The 19,396-nt window shown below is 42.3% G+C and overlaps 1 protein-coding gene across 2 annotated transcripts in view; it reads right to left on the reverse strand.

Moving 5' to 3' along the window:
- Positions 1-19,064, reverse strand: part of UBE2D3 (ubiquitin conjugating enzyme E2 D3) — a 28,525-nt gene extending 9,461 nt beyond the window's left edge. The window contains exon 1 of one of the 2 annotated variants that reach the window (XM_024211729.3): positions 18,610-19,064. In XM_024211729.3, the coding sequence (XP_024067497.1) occupies positions 18,610-18,633 (24 nt within the window). In that variant the 5' untranslated portion in view covers positions 18,634-19,064. The remainder of the gene's footprint in view (positions 1-18,609) is intronic. The other variant, XM_024211730.2, reaches the window with a different exon arrangement.
- Positions 19,065-19,396: the final 332 nt, after the last annotated feature.

Raw genomic sequence — 19,396 nt, forward strand, 5'->3', positions numbered from 1 at the left:
TGATACTTCGAAAGTCAACAGTAAGAACAGAATTACTACTTGTAGCTTTTAGATACCCCAATGCAGGAGAAAAAAATAGCATGAAGAATTAAATGAAGCCTAACAAATTTTTAAGATTTCCTTCCTTAAAAATACTTAACACCACAAGGGGCAAAGAACAGGTAAAATGTCTTCACTATGCAAAAAATTTGAAATTTATAATTTCTATTCTGGACAAACAGCAGCACAGCTGTTTCATTTCCTCTTCACCTTGATGTAAGATAGATCCTACATATGGTGTTATATAAATAAAAAAAGAGGGGGGGGCACACACCAATAGATCAGTCTTCAGTTCATCTTTTAGAGAAAAAAAGATTACAAAGGGAATACAACATGCTTTTAAAAAATGCAATTAACATTATGTAACAATTTCATTCAAGTATGTTTTTAAAAATCCTGAGAAATCTGAACAGCAGACATGGTTTCTCGAGTGGCTTCACAAAAGGGAAGGAAAATAGGGATTTAGAATGAAAGATTTTAGTCCATTTATAACAGCTGTGAAATCAACACAGTAAAACCAGAAGTCTCAATCTCAGATTTCTCTGTTAAAATAGCAATTGTCTTGAATTTCATTGAAAAACAGTGTCAACTGCCATTTATGTAGTCAAAAGTAAGTCAGTTTATTTATTCTTAGTATACTAAAGATTGCAGAGGGATTTAAAAAAAATAAAAATCTTCACAGCTAACCTAAGACATCAAGAAGTAATGAGTGCAAGGAAAGCAAACTAGCCACCTCTTTCTATAATGCATTAGTGTTAGAAATCACATGTATTTCGCTTACAAGTTACTAAAACCAAGCACTTTGCTATATGTCAAAGGTTTAAGAAACTTAGACTTGAGTATTGTGATGCACAGACATATGGAAATTTTGACGATGCAGCTTAACAGCTTTTATAGCTGAAGTAGCTTTCCCATTCATCTTGGTCTGTGGTGAGTTTACAAACACTTGAAATAAAAACACTTTTGACCAGCTATGGTTTTAGCAAACTCACCACTTGCTAATACTTTAACAGCAAAGAGAAAAATGCAGGCCAGTATGGCATTAAAGGGGATTTCAATTTTCCTGTACCTTCAGTCAAACAAGAGTGTATCACTATGTAGGATAGGCAGTTGTTGGAAGGCACACAAAAAAGTTAACCTATTTTTCTGTACTGCCTCACCTCTCAAAGTTTCTTCAAAATACTCTTAACAACATAAACCAGTTCACTTTGTACTTTTTCCTTCAACACTGCAGAAAATGGTCTAGCAAAACAGATACAGCGTGGGTGAGGTATGATCTTTTATTGGATCAACTTCTGTTGGTGGGAGAGACAAGCTTTTGAGCCTCCACAAAGCTCTTCTTCAGGTCTGGGAAAAGAACCCAGGAGAGCTCTGTGGAAGCTCAAAAGTTTCTCTCTGTCACCAACAGAAGTTGGTCCATTAAAATAAATTGCCTCACCCACCTTGTCACCAATATCCTGGGAGGAACACAGCTACATCAACACTGCATATAGCAAAACAGAGGTAACCAAAGTTTACCCCCTTCCCTCCAAAACGTTTAATTTAATCTGAGGTGTTAATGACAAAGCTTAGTTCAGAACATCTACAGAGCTAATGTAAAGTATAGCAGTCAATTGCAGTCTAGGCACTTTAACAAAAACAGCAGCGGGCAAGTTCACTATATACCACCCCTCCCCATTCTTTTACAACAGATTCTATAACTTCACTCTAAATCAGGACCTGTTATACTGGCTAGACTGGACTACTCTTATCTTTTATTTATGGTACTTTGCCATTGTAACTAGAAAGGTAAGTGTGGCATCTCTAAGTCAATCTAAATGGGCCTGTATTTGTTTGCTTTCACAACAAATCACGGATCAACAAGGCCTGAATTTTACAGTTGGAGACTTCAAACTTTTTGTATTGCAATGTTTCTCCTGCAGTTCAGTTTTGCCAAAGAATGGCAGAGTGAAATTAACAGTATTATGGTCAATTTTTCTACGGCTATTCAGACATAGGGGCAGCTGTTCTTTCCAAAGAAATCAAGATAAATCCCATGTGAAATGTCTTCAGTTACTCAATTTGTGCATTTTTTCTATTAAATGGCAGAGATTCTTCAATTTTAAGAGATTTTAGATCATTTTCTGGCACATCATAATATTGATAAGATCCCTATGTTGTTAAAGGGTTGTTCTGTAAGGACATTCCCAACAGGATGAGAAGTGGTTTCATTTTAATTCTTGAAATGATACTAGGGAAAGGAGAAAGAATGCCCTAGGTCGGGGTGGGCAAACTTTTTGGCCCGAGGGCCACATCTGGGTATGGAAATTGTATGGTGGGCCATGAATGCTCACAAAATTGGGGGTCGGGGGTGCAGGAGTGCAGGCTCCGGGCAGCACTTACCTCGAGCAGCTCCCAGAAGCAGTGGCATGTCCCACCTCCGGCTCCTAGGAGGAGGCGTGGACAGGTGGCTCTGCACACTGCCCTGTCTGCAGGCGCCGCCCCCCTGCAGCTCCCATTGGCCATGGTTTCTGACCAATGGGAGCTGTGGGGGTGGTGCTTGTGGTGGGGGCAGTGTGCAGACTCCTTGGCTGCCCCTACACGTAGGAGCTGGAAGGGGGACATGCCACAGCTTCTCAGAGCCATGTGGAGCGGGGCAAGCCCCTGACCCCCTCCCCAGCTGGAGCTCCAGGGCTGGATTAAAACGTCTGGAGGGCCAGATGCGGCCCCTGGGCCGTAGTTTGCTCACTCCTGCCCTAGATTCAATGTATAGTCTCAATTCCTCTAAAAAGGCACGTGTGGATGAGAAATGTGATTACACCCCTGTACATGAGAATGGTCACTTTTCTCAATGTCTAGCTAAAAATCGGTTGAGTTCCACTAGAGAACCCCTCTAAATACTAGAAGTGTCATAACAGATGACTCATCTACAGTGAGTAGAAGCAGTCATATGGCATTTAACAACTGAGATACATTTATATTTACGCTGTCACTGGGCTATCCAATTTGATCTGGGAGAAGCAACAGATCTGTTGATATGTTGTGCTTTTACCAAAAACTGTCAACAGCACCTAGAGCCCTAGATGGGCTCTTTAGTTTGTAAAAACACACACAAAAATAAGTGAGATGGTACTGAAGGAGGAAAAAATTGAGGTTTGCACTGCAGTTTCACAAAGATTGTAAGAGGCAAATTCCATGGACCAGGGAAAGTTACAAAGGATACTGGAGGTCTTCAGAGCAATAAGTTCAGACTAAAAACAGACATGAGATCTCTCTTTTAGTGCAAGAGGGATTTCCTAATAAATCTAGTAAAAGAAATGCCAATACTTAAGCTAGGGGTAGAAACACCTGACTACCAGTGAAAGAAATCCCATCTAAAAAAAAATGAAGCCGAGGACAACAGTTCAAAGCAAAGTGTATATGTAGAAAGATTGTGCGTATATATAGCTTAGCTAATACTAACAGTTTGAAAGTTATAACATTTGAGTTTCAGGACTCTTTACTCCTCAAGTCACCCTCACCACAAGCATTTACTCCAATACAGAGGTACCCACTTTACCCATTAAGAAAATGGTTTTAGATACTGGTTAAAATGACTTTCCTTGTCAGTGTATAAGTAGCCTCAACAGCCTGAAGGACTATGGTTTTGGCTGGCCTACGGTGATTAAAATCAAGACATGTTTTATCTAAACGGATTTAACGGGTAAAGATTCCTGTGTAGAAAGCATCATATAGCACATCACATTTCAACTGCTATACAAACATTAAACTTCAAAAGCCTGATTAGGTTAACACTCCTTGTGCACCTCCATTCCCTCATTTGGAAGGATGAATTTTTCATTCCTCTTAGCCCCACTACTTGTGTGGCAAGCTAGAACTAAATTTTGCAGCAAGGCCAACTGATTTCAGAAGTGCTCCAGCAAGAACCTGAGAATTCTGCACAAGAGTCAATGTCAAAAATTAAAGTTCATTTTCACATTTAATATAATCAACCTAGTTGTTAGAATACAGATATTCAGGCCTGCCTGTAAAGGCCTATACTTTAAGAACTTAGGTGTATTTTTTATCACTTAGCTAGTTACAGGTACATAAAAAACAAAGAATCAAAATCAGTTGCCTGCGTATGGGCCTTCTCTCACTAGGATAGTCTGAGGCCTTGTTCTTAGGCTAAGGCCTTTGGCTAAGCATCAGGGGCATCCATAAGCTGTGAAGCGTAGGGTCACATCCCAAACCAGTCACATTGAAGTAAGGTGGTACTGGGCTGTTAGGAAGACGATCCTGTCCTGATTGTTTCAATCACCACCAGACAAAGAAACAGATCTTAAGATGGTTAAAGAAAACTTAGTTTCATAGCATCCTGTCTGGCAAGAAATCATTTATCAACGGTTGTTATAGTGAACCCTCATTTCTGTAGTTTTATCTTTATGGCCCCCACTTTTCTATTGTTCATCTGTCTGGTTCTCTAATTGTTTCTATCTGCTGTATAATTAATTTTGCTAGGTGTAAGTTACTTAGGGTAGTGGGATATAATTGGTTAGAGAATTATGTTACAATAATATATGTTAGGATTGATTGGTTAAGGTATAGATGAGAATATTACTATAAAAACTGGGGTCAAACAGGAAGCGGAAGGGAAACTGGAATCACCTTTGTTAAGGGGGGGGGAACGGGGAACAGGGGTAAACGCTCTGCAGCGTCAGAGCTGGGAAAGGAACACTAGGGAACAGACTATCGACACATAGAAATAAGCCCGACTGGTGTGAAGGGCTTCGGAATATGCTTGCTTGGAAACTAACCCCAATAAACATTGCATTGTCTGCACTTCGGACTTCTGGTCTTTTTCTGTCTGCGTGACAAGAACCAGGGAAGTGGAAGGGTGAAGGGAAAGCCCCCTAACACTAGTTTTCCCAGCGTTTATAGTAACATCTGATCTTTCCTCTCCTCCTTTGAGGCAAGGTGGGGGGAAGAGAAGGAGAATGACTGATTTGGGTGTATGGGGGGGGGGGAGAAGGACAATACACAAATTTCTTCCTCGGGTCAGTGACCAGCTGCCCCAATACCTACCACTGCTTACAGCAGCAGTGGGCAAATATTCTGGCAGAACCTTTCAGCCTGTCAGTGAAATAGTTTCAATATTAGGCTTGAAAGTTAATATTTCATTGAGCTGAATAGGAGCACCTCACCTCTGACTAAGGAAGATAATGTTTACATTTGATCCACTTTAAGGTTCTCTTTACAATCATAAGGCCTGGCAGGTTCTTAAAAATTAAAATGTATTCTGAAGCATCATTTTGTAGTAATTTCTCTGTCTGCAGAAAACAAGGGGCCCTGTTTACTCTTTCAATATCTTATTTGTGTCACTCTCTGCTTGTTCCCTCCAGTTTCTGTTCCCTTCAGTCTTAGTCTCCTCTTCTTTTTTTGGAAGGCATATTTAAGGATACTCCATTAGGATTCCTCAAAAAATCCCTAGTGTAGATTCCATTTGGTAAGGAATAGACCTGCCTCCATCTTGAGACAGCTAATGATACCTTTTTTCAGTTTACAGGGACAGTTTTGAGAAACAGTATTTCCAAGCAGCTGACTCATCTACAGAGATCTCAGACCCAACTGGGAAGGAATAAATGAATGATCAGTCTTGGTTCAGAACTTCGATGTACTACTACTAGAAGGAAGGATTAGTCTTGTGATAAAAGCACAGGACTAAGAATCTTGTTCTCTGTCTGGATCTGCCATGGACTTCCTGTGTAGCTTTGGGCAAACCACCTCTGTATCTCAGTTTTCAAATCTAGAAACTTGTGATAGTCATATTAAGGATTAAATGTAGAGCATTTTAAAGCACTAATTAAGGATTAATTACACTCCAGTGTTCCTGTTAGAGCACTATGGGGTGCAGTGTATTTAAGTAGCAGTACAAGTACTTTGCCCCAGTAGGGAAAGTTATGAACATGGCAAGGTAGTTGGGACAGTGAAAAAAACATACCCTCAGTTATGATCATGACAGATTTTAAAACACAAATTCAGCATTTACTAAGAGTTTCTGCTAAATTTTTCGCCTAGAAGTTTTAAAGTAGTAATAAGGGGGGGAAGAAATGACAGTACAGAGGCAGCCATTTCCCCCAATATTCCATGTGTATATGAAAGCTACCCAGTGGTTTCAAGACAGGAAACATTTTGCATCACTGTACTGTAAAAGTTGATTGCTAATTATATTTGTGCAAAATGGCCAAGTCATTGTTGATGCTGGGAACCATAAGTGAATTTCTTGGGTTTTGGATGGAAAGTAAACCAAAATTTTAACACTAGTTTTTGCTTAATTTTTTTTGTACTACTGTATTTGAGCACAAACATTTATAAGTGTGGATCATGTGTAATTTCGAACACTGAACTGTGCCTCCAGTACACACCACTCTACGGAGCATGAAAAGCTTGAATTTTGCAACAAAAAAGACTCACTCAACTGAGACCCCTTTTTCAGATATTATTTAAAAGGTTTGAGAAAAGACATCTGAAGGGAGAGTGAAACCACTCAGAGGATCAACAGCACAGCACTTGTGTGCTAATACAGGTTCATACACTGGGTACAGTTAAGAACATTTCAGAAATATAGCAGCTAATGTAAGAATTGTTAGAGACCTGATAAATTTAGAAGTTAGAATTTAATGCATGACAGCTGCCTTCTTGCAAGACACCTTACATAACAGGCTCTCTGTCCACTCTTCTCTCCCTCACTGTTAGAGTTTGCATTCCGTGTCATAGCTGCTGCCCTTCCCTGGTCCAAGTTAAAATAATTTCTACTAGTTCAACATGAATGCCAGCTGACTTCACCCCATGGATTCTAGTGGGCGCCTTTTTCTCTCCCATGGTCACAAAGTATAATAATCTAATGGGGAGTTTAAGACTTGTTTTTGAAGATTAAATAATTAAAATAGATTATTCATTAGAAAAATACATTGCAGTCTTCTGGTAACTAGTGAAAAAGGCACAATAGAAGAGGCTAAATTGATCTGCTAAAGTTTCAAAGAATCTGTTTAAACTAAGAATAAGAAATTACAGACCAAAATGTAATTCCAGGAATATTTAAGCCCCAGCAAAAAGGCATTTAAAAATCACAAGAGCCTTCTCATAATACATTTACTTGACACTTAAAACATCAACACCCAAGAATGCATTATTAAATTAATCTTCACTCATTGATTGAGACTTGAGGACTACTCCGTGAAAGGAAGGATTGGAAGGGTCTAAAAAGAGGGATAAGGAAAAAAGAGAATGTAAGCTCATGTTTTAAGATTAAAAGTGGAAATGTCATGCAGTGACTAAATTAAATGCCTTTCCCATAACCTCCACTCATAGCAGCCATTAGAGTATCATTGGAGCAGAAGACCAGATTAAAAAGTCATAATAGTTCCAGTGCTACCCATATTTAGGTGGTGTCTCAAATGCAAGTATAGCCATCAAAAAATATATACGAAGAGCCAGTTATTTGGAAAGTAATAAAATATAATGGAACAAAATCCATTATACCTATTACACATATAAAATTAAAAACAAAGGAGTAGACAAACAGGTCACAGCTTATAAGTAACAAGTAAGTCACAAATGTTAATATTTACATAAGAAAAGGGCATTAAATTATTAAGAAAGTCAACACGGGCTAAAGTGACCAGAGCAAACAGGCAAGAAATAAAGCCATCATACAAAAACAGGTACAGAAAACACTGAAGACAAGCCCAAGGATCACAGATATATTTAAAAACACCACATTTTCATTCTTATTAGTTTGCCAGTCCATTCCATACCTTTCACGTACATTCCTGTTTTGTATTTAGAACCTAAGCTCTTCAGGGCACAAACTAAGTTTATGCAGTGTCTAGCAATGTGGTCCTGATCAAGGCTGGTGGATGCTACCACAGTATAATTGTTACATACAAAAAGAAAACCCCCACTTTAAAAGAACATGAAGGTTGTAAGTCAAGTACTCAAACGTGTCAGACCTCAGGTGCAACTTTAATTCAGCTACCTTGTACATGTGCATGAATTATGTTAGTCTAATTAGGATGACAAACTATTTAATTGACAGGACCCCTGCCTCAATCAGTGCACAGGATTGTGTAGTTGAGGACCTGCCTCATTTGTTATAGAAGTTAGAATGGGTACAGAGAATAAGGCAGGGATTACAGAAAGAGAAAGGTCTCATGGTTAAGGCAGTTGAATGGCACTCCCACTATTCCCACACAGTTCCTGATGCTGGGCAAATTACTTAAACCAAACTTCATAGGTGACCACTACCTGTTTTCTTCATTTTCTGAATGCCTAACTCAAGACACCTTGAGCTCATTGCAACTGAAGTCAGCTGTAGTTGTGCTTTCAACATATCAAATACTACAAAAAGGCTAAGTAATTTTTTTTTTTTAAATGGCCACATGCATCTCAAATTAGGCACGCAATATGAACGTATGCTTTCAGCCTTAATCTCTTTGCTTCAACTCACTATCCATAAAATTGGGTTATCCCTATCTCACAGGAGTGTTGGGAAGACAACTTCATTAATGTTTGAAGCACTCATGCTACGGTAGCAGACACCACAGAAAGCCTAGGAGGAAATTAATAAATCTGTATTCAGTTTAGTTTGGACAGTGTGCAGTAAATAAGAACTAGGACCACATTTCTTTTTATCCTTATCGTTCAGTATATTGAATAGCTACCCATTCAGTGAGTAGTGTCCATCCTGTACATCTAAATTCTGGCATTGCAAAGTTTCTCAAATCGGAGAAATCTTCACGTACAAGAAAATCTTTATGTTAAAAACATTTCCAAGTTCTTTTTTTAAAAAGTAAAAAAATCCCAAACTGTATCATGTGGAACATACTGAAACCCCTCCCCTCCCCTCCCTTCCCCTCCAACATGGGTCATCAGCAGAGCTGGAACCTTTAGAACCACAGCATAGACCACCACCTGAGGTAACAGTAAGAGGTTGCAGTAGAAGGCCATTATCCTCTGTGGAGCAGCCGCTGTGGGGGAATAAGACTCACTTAGCCATGAAACACACTGGCAATTTGCTAGTAAGCGGAGGACTGTTCAAACTCAGGAATTCGTGGTTCAATTCTAGTTTCTGGAGGTGGTGTTCTCTACTCAGACTCTTCTGTCCCCACCCCCCAAGCCTCCTTGTTCTTGTTTTCCTCTGCTCCTATCCATCCCCACCACTACCCCAGACCCTATTGTTCCCCATCCTCTGCATCTGAATCAAGTTTTATCCTCCCTTCTACTGGCTCCCAAGCAGCATGGAGAGGGAGCATTGACAACACAGGATAGAGTCCCCATGTTCTCACACTGATGTCCCTGCAACCAGTAAGTGCACCTGAAACGGAGAATCCTGCTCAGACCCTTGTGTCCTGGGCTGGAGGATACTCAGTGCCAATCAGAGAAATGTTCTGCCAAATAAACAAGCCTCTACTAAACAGACAAATTGTGATTTTTCATACTGGTAGTTCAGTCAAGCTTGGGCAAATTTTCCACAGAGACAGCAAACTTCAATTCCCTGTAACAAAGCACGGAGACACTACAGCTTCTCAGAATATTCTGAAGATATTTTATAATGGGCAATGTTAGGCAACATAACTTGCACTTTTAGTGAACACACAACCGCTATTTGATTCACACTGAACCTCATGTCAGCATGTCACTTGATTTACTAATCCAGGATTCTTTTATTTTAAATGTTAAAGTATTCAAGGTCAATTTTTGAAATTCTTAGTGCAGCTTTTCATTCATTTGAGGCCTAGCTACCACTTAACAAGTGACTGATTTCTTATGGACCCTCACTTTTTATGAATACAAGAATGTGAATGAGAGTTCATGTACATGGGGAAATTTACTAACATAACTATACTACTGCTACAGATATATTGCTGTAACTTCCCGCGTGTAAATGTTCTGGAAGAATGTCCACATAGGAAGTTACACCAGTACACTTGTAGCAATATATATTTTACTAGCATAATTATACTGGTATATTTCCTTGTGAAGAAAAGCCCTAAATTATTATGCTATCTAGGAGGGGATAAATAAAGATTTTTGAAGTTTAAGGGGCCCCTGATTGGCCCTCTCTTTTTTCATCCCTTTAAGGAGCAAATGCCCTGCTGTGATCTCAGGCAGGAGTCTACATCACTGGCTGTGGTGTAAGATGTAGCACCACCACCTGAGGCAGAAGCTACATCCACAGAAGAGACTGTTTATTCATAAAACAGCCACTGGAGCGCACCCTCAAAACTATTGGGACAATTCTGGAAATGGTTAATCACCTCCTAAATGCGAAAGAGGCTGACTGGGGGAAGATGAAAAGTACTTGTACTCCACCCACACAAAGGATGGTATAGCACTGAAGGGAGTGATGGGAAAAGGGGTGTTCCAAGGAAATGCTCCAGGGAAGCTCAGTCAGCTAAGTCAACTTATCCCAAACTCCCCACCCTCAGGCAGGACCATCCCTACTCTCTCAAAGACCCTCTGATCTGCTATTGTGAAGGGATTAGTAAAAGGCATACTGTAGTGTAGGCTTTATGCAGGACAGCATCTTCACATCTCCAAACTGACTTCACTAGACAGCTGAAATTCTGGTTTCCTCTCAAACCTTCCACTTAGACCCCACCCCTCTTAGTGGGGGGGGGGGCGGGAGGGGAGAGGAGGAAATTTGACAGCTGCCCAAACCCTCAACACACACCTATGTTTTTCGGATCCCTCTGCCTTTTTCATCTCAGCTGCAGATTGCATCATGCTCTATTGCCATATATAATGCTTCAAGTAGCAGAAGAGTGAAACTAACCAGGTGTAAGGAGCAAAACCTGTTTCTCTTCTCTCCTCACCCATAGTAGTCAGAGACAGAATTTATGCCCCTGGTGCTTTTAAGGCAAGTGAAGCATGTGTTGGAGCACAGACTGCAACACCAAAACAAGGCGGCTGAGGCAATATCTTTTATTGGACCAACTTCTGTTGGGGAGAGACTCTTTTGAGCACTTTAGAGCTGTGTAAACTCAAAAGCTTCTCTCTTATCCACGGAAGTTGGTCCCATAAAAGGTACTACCTCTCCCAACTTGTCTCCCTAACATCCTGGGACTGACATGGCTACAACAACACTACATACAACAATGCAGGGTACCAAATTTTGTCATTTGAAATGGAAACTCCACGAGATGAAGAAAAATGAAGCACAACTTAATAGCAACATCTACTTCCTGAGCAAATGCAAGGAACAAAACATAACTCTTGACCTCTACATACAAAACTAAATATGCTGAACAGCTCTGGAGACGGACTTCATAAAAATGAGGAATCACTTACTGCACCTCACATACTCCAGAAAGGATCACCTCAGACAAGAAATCACCATATGTTCCCACATACTGGAAGAAAAAAGATCATGCAAGAAACCTAAAACAACTATCAAGAAAAGCTGAGGACAGCCATCCAACACAAATACAAGAAGTGGAACCAACGACTCCACAACCTACAAAACTCCACCTCCAGGAGAAACCACGGCACCAATACCTACTAAATGAACACTACATGATGCCCAAACATCCATCAAGACTACTGCTAATGAACTGAATTATCTGCGCTCTCTTAGGGTAGGTCTACACTGCAACTGACAACCCACAACTGGCCTGTGCCAGCAGACTCAGGCTCATAGGGTTTGGGCTAAGGGTCCCTTTAACTGTGGTGCAGACATTTGGGTTTATCTGGGCTTCAGCTGCAGCTCTGACCCTCCCACCTCACAGGGTCCTAGAGCCCAGGCTCCAGACCAAGCATCTACACCACAATTAAATAACCTCTTCGCCCAAGCACCAGCCAAGGGTCTTTAATTTCAGTGTAGACATGCCCTGAGGGACTGAACTTCTGCTCTGCCACAGAACTGGATACCAGACTAAGAGCATGTCTACACTACAATCGATGACCTATGTAATTACTGCAGTGGCTCATGTCCACACTACCCTCTTTCTGTCAGTGATGTGCGTCCTCACCAGGAGCGCTTTCACCAACTGAAGAGGGGCCGTGTGTGCGTGGGGGGAGAGGAGGGAAAGGAGAGTTCTGAGAGCCAGGCTTCTCACCTCTCCACTTCTAGGCGGGAGCAGGGGGAAAGCTGCCTGTGGTTTCTCGCCTCCAGCAGGGAGATCTGCACCCAGAGTCCAGTCGGCTGCCGACCCCAGGGGACAGCAAGGCTCCCAGAAGGGAGCCCAAGTGGCAGCCCAAGCCGGAAGCCTGGGTGGCAGCCTGGCTTATAGCAGAGACCCAGTAGCAGCATGGCTGGGAGCCGGCTTTCTTGTTAATTTCACGTCCCCAGCAGAATTTTAGCCAACACCAGATATAAGTAACAGCCACAGACAAGAGTGAAACTAACCAGGTGTAAGGAGCAAAACCTGTTTCTCTTCTCTCCTCACCCATAGTAGTCAGAGACAGAATTTATGCCCCTGGTGCTTTTAAGGCAAGTGAAGCACGTGTTGGAGCAGACTGCAACACCAAAACACGGACACTGCGTCACCCTAACTACACTGACGTAAGCCCTATGCCTCTCGTGGAGGTGGAGTTATATCATCAGTGTAATAGGGCAATTACATCAGCGGGAGCAAGGCTGTAGTATAGACCAAGCCTCCCGTGACTTTTTCTCTGTCCCCACCTTCCTTTCCTCCCTATGACTTGAGGGGTGTTAACACATTTCAAGGGACCATCTAGCTTGAAGTGGCCTGTTAACTACTTATGTAAACAATCTGTTTCATCTTGTATTTAGCTGTGACACTCTGAGGGGTAGTCTACCCCGGAAGCACTAGAGAGGCTATGGTGAGAGGCGGTAGCTATGTCAGTGGGAGAAAGTCTCACGCCGACATAGTGCTGCTTATACCAGCGCTTAGGTCAGTGTAACTTGCCTTGCTCAGGTGCGTGGATTATTCACACCCATGAGCAACGTAAATTATACCGAAGTGGTAGCATAGACAAGCCCTGAGTAAGTTTCCCAGTCCTGAAAGAGGGCTCTGTGTAAGCTCGAAAGCTTGTCTTTCACCAGAAGTTCGTTCAATAAAAAAAATATTACCTCACCCACCTTGTCTAATATCCTGGGACTGATAGGCTACAACACTGCGTACACCAAAACAATTCATTCTTGGCCTTCACAGTTACCTTCAGAGGCCCACTGTCCTTTAAAATAGGCAAGTGACATTTTTTGTTAATTGTGGCTTTGCAAACAGTTTTTATGTTTAATCTCAAGAAGTATGGACAGATACTTTGTCACCACCATACTATACAGCTAGACCCCATTTGCTGAGACCCTAAAGGCCAGCTCCAGAGTCTAAAAGACTCCAAGTATGATGAAAGAATGATACATACTAGAGGATCAAAGTGACTGGAAGGCTAGCAGGGCGATTTCTAGCAAGCTGAAAAGAAAAGGTTTAAAATTTGTGTGCTGAACACCATTACTTCTTTGTGCAATCTGGGCCTTAATTCACTTTTTAGAAAAATATTTGCAGTTCACTCAACCAGGAACACACTGGAGTCCAAGAATTTTAAAGGTAATCTCCAGAAGTATTTTGAAACATTTTCCTTTTCACATTTTTTTTTCTTGGTGTTTAAAGACGGCCTGAAAATTTTTATTAGTCCTGGTCTATATTACAGGATTAGGGTGACAGAAACTGCCTTGCGTCAACCTCGCTATGGAAATGTCTTCCCTTAAATTTGGCTCCCACCAATGTAAGTGCTTCTCTATGCCGAGTTAGTACTATATCACCATGTCCCCAAGCGGCGCAGAGTCATAACTGACGCAATTAGGTTAATGCAATGTCAGTATAGACACCATGCTGCTTGAGTCAACTATTACTGGTTTTCAAGAACTGTCCCACAATGCCCCACACTGACAATACAATCGATACAAGTGCTCCTGGTAAGGAAGCATACCACTGACCTAGGCAGCCAATGTGTACACACACAAGCTATTTAATATCTGAGGTGGCTATATGCTGACATAAATTGGCTTGACATTTTGTAGTATAGACATGGCCTTAATCTTTAAGCTCAAATATCAGAAGTGTCATGGTCTTGCTGGAGAACCTGTGGGAGTTCTCAGGAATGTTTATTGTGAGATGTAACACATCAAGTGAAGGAGCCAGAGTAACAAAGCCTTCATTTATCCAAAATATTAGCCACTGTAGTTAATGACCTGTTAACAAAAACAATGATAGAAAATCCGTTTCCCATTTCTTTATCACCTTTCACTCTTTGCTCTTTATCACTCTTTCACTATCTCTCCAGGAATAAGCCTTTTCTGAACTGAAGTATTTTATAAAAGAAGCATTATCACCAATTCAGCTGAAAATATGGTAACAGAGGTGTGTGTGTGTGTGTTCCCTGGTGTACACAATGGCCATAGTCAGCCTAGACAGGGCTGGAATGTCAAAAGTAATAACGAGAAGAGAAAGTCTAAAAACCTTTCAGGCTTCTGTCATAAAGCAGCAAAAAAGAAACAAGCTCAAAGTTTGTGCTTCAAAGATGACCTACAAAGAGATATCTTATTATTATCAATTGCTTTTTCCAGAATCTGTTCTACTGCTTAATACCCATTTTCTTATAACACCGCTTATTTGCCCAACCTTTTAACAAGCACAAATTCTCCCAATTCCTGTAACAAGCTCAAACCCTTGCCTCCAAATCACATGATAAAGGCAAACAGAGCAAATCATTGATCAAGATATAAACATCACAACAAGGATTGCTGTACAGTGGCAATTCCCACCTTACTTGGAAGGAAGCCATTTTAAGAAACCTCAGTGACTACTTTTAATACCTCAAATAGCTATATTGGTACTAAATAAATAAATACAGTGACTAAGAACTATGGGACCTCTTTTTCAGCTTGACATATTGAACCACCTTGGCATCTCAATATATTTCTTCTTAGGACCTCTTACTGAAGACCAATTCAATAGATGCACAGGAAAGGTAGTTTATTATAAGAATGTACTAGAGGTGGGAAAATCTGTTTAAAGTCTGTTGAAACATTTGACTAATTTAAGGGGACACTTAGTTGCTTCTGTGTTTGTATTGTTACAAAATCTAAAGTTACTAAAACTAAAAGATTAGACAAAACTTCTGTCCCATCCCGTCCCCACCAATTTGTGTACTCCACATATATGTACACAGTGCTATCAGAGTCAATTTCACTATTTGCCTTGCATAACCAGTTTTCCTTTATTTGTGTAGGGTTCTCAAACAGCAACAGAATAAAACTTAAATTAGGAAAATGATAGAGCAAAAATATTTGTTAGAGGGGCTCTGGAGCAAGACTAATTTTTAAAGTATGATTTCAAGTTACTAACCCTTTATCAGTGGTTAACGGACAACTTGCCTCAACAAATCTGAAAAATATCCTGCTTCATTCATTCATATATATATTTTAAATACACTGTCCCTCACTAGTGTCCTCTGGGCATTAAATGCAGTGTACACCCTCCATTTGAATCAGCTTTTTAATCCTGCTCCTGCACTCTCTCCAAAACTATTAGACTGAAGAAAAAACTTTTCCTGAACAATATTATGGCATCCTTGGTCCCACAGTGCACAAACAGATTATTAGTATTTTAATTTCCTTATTTTAAGAGTAGTTGCCATAAAAATGGTCTGATGTAGTCAGATTCCCATTAGATCAAAACCATCCCACTTCTTTGGGCAGAAACTGACAACATATTTTGCACTGGGAAATAATCTCAAAGGGCCACTAAACTGAAAGCTACCTAGTACCAGTACATTGGTAGTAATGCAATGTGTGTAAAAAGTTAATGCTGTCAGTTATAACATTTTCATCTATTTCTTCCCAAATACCAAAAGTCAGTATTCTGTTTTAATGTTAATTTAATCCTTAAACAAGAAAACAGTAGCTTCAAGGTTAAAACTGAAGACTCAATGAATTGAAGATTCTTTCCTAAAAAGTTACCCAAAAATACATAGCCTAATGTTTTCACATATTCTAAAATGCAACTTCAAAATGGTTGATGAGGTGCCAAGTCAATATTAGATAGCCTTTGTAAATAAAGAAATAAATAAAAAGTAGTCTTATCCTAAATCCCAACTTTTAAGAACAAATTTCTATATGTTAGCAAGACCTGAAAGTCTATTTTTACTTACTTGCCAAGCCCCAAGTTTAATATTTCACTTCAAAGAGCATGGTCCTTAACAAAGGAATCAAACCAGATCAGGAATTGAAAGAAAAATGCCTCTCCTTTGTGTGTTTGTGATGTCATCTGCTGAAGACAATGAACTCTGACCTTGGCAGGTAAAATTTCTACAGACTTGCAAGTTAGACTGAATCAGGTACGTACACTTACAGTGCTCTGAGGTCTTGGACTTGCATTTTGCAGCCCTGGACTAGTGCCAAGCACATACTATAAGGAAGCACGGAGTTTCAAAGTCTGATCTGTTGCACCATAAAAGCTAGAAACTGATGTCTGGATGAGCTTGCCATGCCTGGAAAGCATCTCGGAATCCCAAATTACAGATAAAGGATTCATCTAACTATAATTGTCTCAGATGGCAACTGCTGAAAATCAAGTCACAACTGTAAACAGAACAAATTTGGACGCATATCTTACAGCCTGGTTTGGCTACACTAGTCAAAAATGGTTATTTCCAACCACTAACCTTGGACAGGAAAGATTTGAACCCCTGGACATATGCCTAATAATAAAAGTGTTTATTAAGACAGTGCTTAAAAACTATCCAAGAATGCAGCCCCATTTTGTTAGTTCCTACACTCCAAAAATCTTACAATCTAAATAGACTTCTTGGTACAAAATTACTTTTAAAAACGTGCTAAGGCTCCAAGTAAGATATCAGGTTAAGTATAGATTATGCATTTGAGAGTTTGTCTTGATTTATACTTGAGAAATTCCTCGGACCTCAAGAAGTCTGAGTTCAAGATGCATTTCACTTGCATGCACTGGTGACAAAGCATACCAGGGAGTCTCCCAGCTGCATTTTAAATTTAAGTTATATCATCCACGGTTACAGTGGAAACAAGTTTTGGTGGCAAGTTTACCAGAAACTATTTTGAAAGTGTTTTAAGAGTGTCATTTTAATTCAAATCTACACATTCTCCTACTTGAATCAACAGTTTTGAATTTAAGAGTTTTCTTATTCTTGAATATAAGCAATAAATTAAGACACAGTAACCACATTATGCTCCTGTTAGATAACCAAACTAGTAAGTCAAGCCACCAGACCTCCACAGTAAGAGAGTGTGTCAAGTTACTGTAATATTTAAGAAAAAATATGACAAACCCTAATCACTGTATCCAAAATTGACATTTTCAGTGTATGATTTAATGGCACTGAGTTTCTGGTTTGTTGGCAAGCTGTAAAGTGACAAAGACAAAAATAATCTATCCAGTCTCAAAATATTTAAAATGCCATCATGCTTGTAAATACAGATCAATACCAATTTAGAGCTTAAGCTATTTATCTTTAATCATGCTTGTCATTAATACCCCAACAGTTTGGGAGCTTGGATGCAGCACTATAACACTAAACCTTTGTACCACAGGAACATCACAACCGAAATTGAGAAGATTTACAAGTTACCTAAACCCCACCCTCTGCCACTAACCTTCCTCTTTGGAAAGGTTAAGCTTCCATCACCCCAACATTTTTTTTGAGTTAGCTGTAAAGTTACTCCACCCTGCTGGATTGTGCAAGGATGAAATTCTCAATAGATCATCACACAACAGTCTTCCGCCCCCAATAAAGCAAGAGATGAGGTAAAAAGCCATTCCTCTACGACATTATGAAAGCGGTGGGTTTCCAGGGGGAAGTGGAAATCTAGAGGAATAGGAGCAGCTGCTGCTGTGCAGAGTGAGTTGACGGGAGCGTGGACGTGTGTGTGTGATGTTATTGCAGAAAGCAAGAGACCCGGAAAGAGCCTGAACTAGGCAAACCCGCCGCCATCTTACAATGCGGGAAAGAAGTTACACGCCAGGGAAGAGAAACCAATCTGGCCGGGAGGCGGATTCCCCCTCGGGAAGGAGCGACCCAGCACTGACTGTCCCTGCGATGTAAATACAGCCACAGCACAGCCGGGGAATCAGTAACAGCAGCAGTGCAAGAGATGGAGGCGAGAAGCCGACACCATCTCCGCGCCGGGTGACACTGACATTTAGAGCCCTTGCCCGGGCCCTCCAGACAACCCAACGCCTCCCCGCGGGGCCACCGTCACCTTCCCGGTGACTGCGACAAAAGGGGCTCCCGGGCGACATCACCCGCCCTCCCCACCTCGCCCCGCACAGCCAGCCCGGGCCCCGGAAGGAGATCAGGCCCCTGCTCTTCACCGCGGGGAGGGAGAGAGAAGAGTCATCCGCCCCGGCCGGAGGCCTCCCTCACTCCCCACCCAGAGCCGGGGGCACCGCGCACACACCAGGCAACATCCTCCCCCCACCCCCCGTGCGGGACCCAATAACCCCGAGCGACAGCAACACCAACACCACCCCAGGGACTCGCCCCCGCCGCGGCCTGACGCGCAGCCCCGGCGTCGGGGAGCAGCGCCGTCTCCCCGGCCCGGCCCTCGCTCACCTTGTTAATGCGTTTGAGCGCCATTGTGTGTGTGTGTGCGCCGCCGCCGCCCGCCGGGCCTGTCTCTGCGCCGCGGTGACTCCGGGCTCCGCTCGCGCTGAGGGGGGAGGGGGGTAGTTGCGTCTCTCCTTCCTCCGGAAACAGCCAGGGGCGCCCGCCCGAACGGAGCGCAGCCGCCCACAGCCTCCTCCCGACGGGCGGGTCCGTGTCCGGCCCCTTCTCCGGAGAGCGCTGGCTGCCGCCGCCTCGGAAAGGACAGACGCTGAGCTGAGCCGCTGCCGCCACGGAAGAAATCGAGCTCAGCCCGCTTGCACAGCCGCCGCCGGTGGCGAGGCCGAGGAAGAAAGGAGGGGACAGCAAGCACCGCCCCCTGCTCCCGGGGGCGGGTCACTGAGGAACCTCGTCTGCACCCCCCTCTCACTGGAGCAGGGAGGGACGCGCTAACCGCCGCCGCCGCCTGGGAATCCGCGCACGCGCTACCAAGACTGATGGGAGGGGGGCGGTCCGGGGGGGCCCTCAGGCGCGTGCAAGTTGCGCGCACGCGCCTTCTAGTGGTGCGGGGGTGAGGGACTGAAGGGGGGGAGGCTCGTGGTGCCTCTCTCACGAGAGTAAGACCGCACGCGTTCCTGTTCTGGGGAGGGGAAAGAGGCGCCGCTTCGCCAATCAGAATCCCGTACTTCCCTCTTCGCAGACAACGTGAAACCGGCGCATTAGGCAGGGCCCAGTTTCCCCCTGCGCTTGAGTAGGCGGTTTGTCCGTCGCTTTGCGGGCTACGGAGTAGCCCACA

Source organism: Terrapene carolina, unplaced genomic scaffold, assembly GCF_002925995.2.
Source record: "Terrapene carolina triunguis isolate 2854851 unplaced genomic scaffold, T_m_triunguis-2.0 Scaffold706, whole genome shotgun sequence".
NCBI lineage: Eukaryota > Metazoa > Chordata > Testudines > Emydidae > Terrapene > Terrapene triunguis.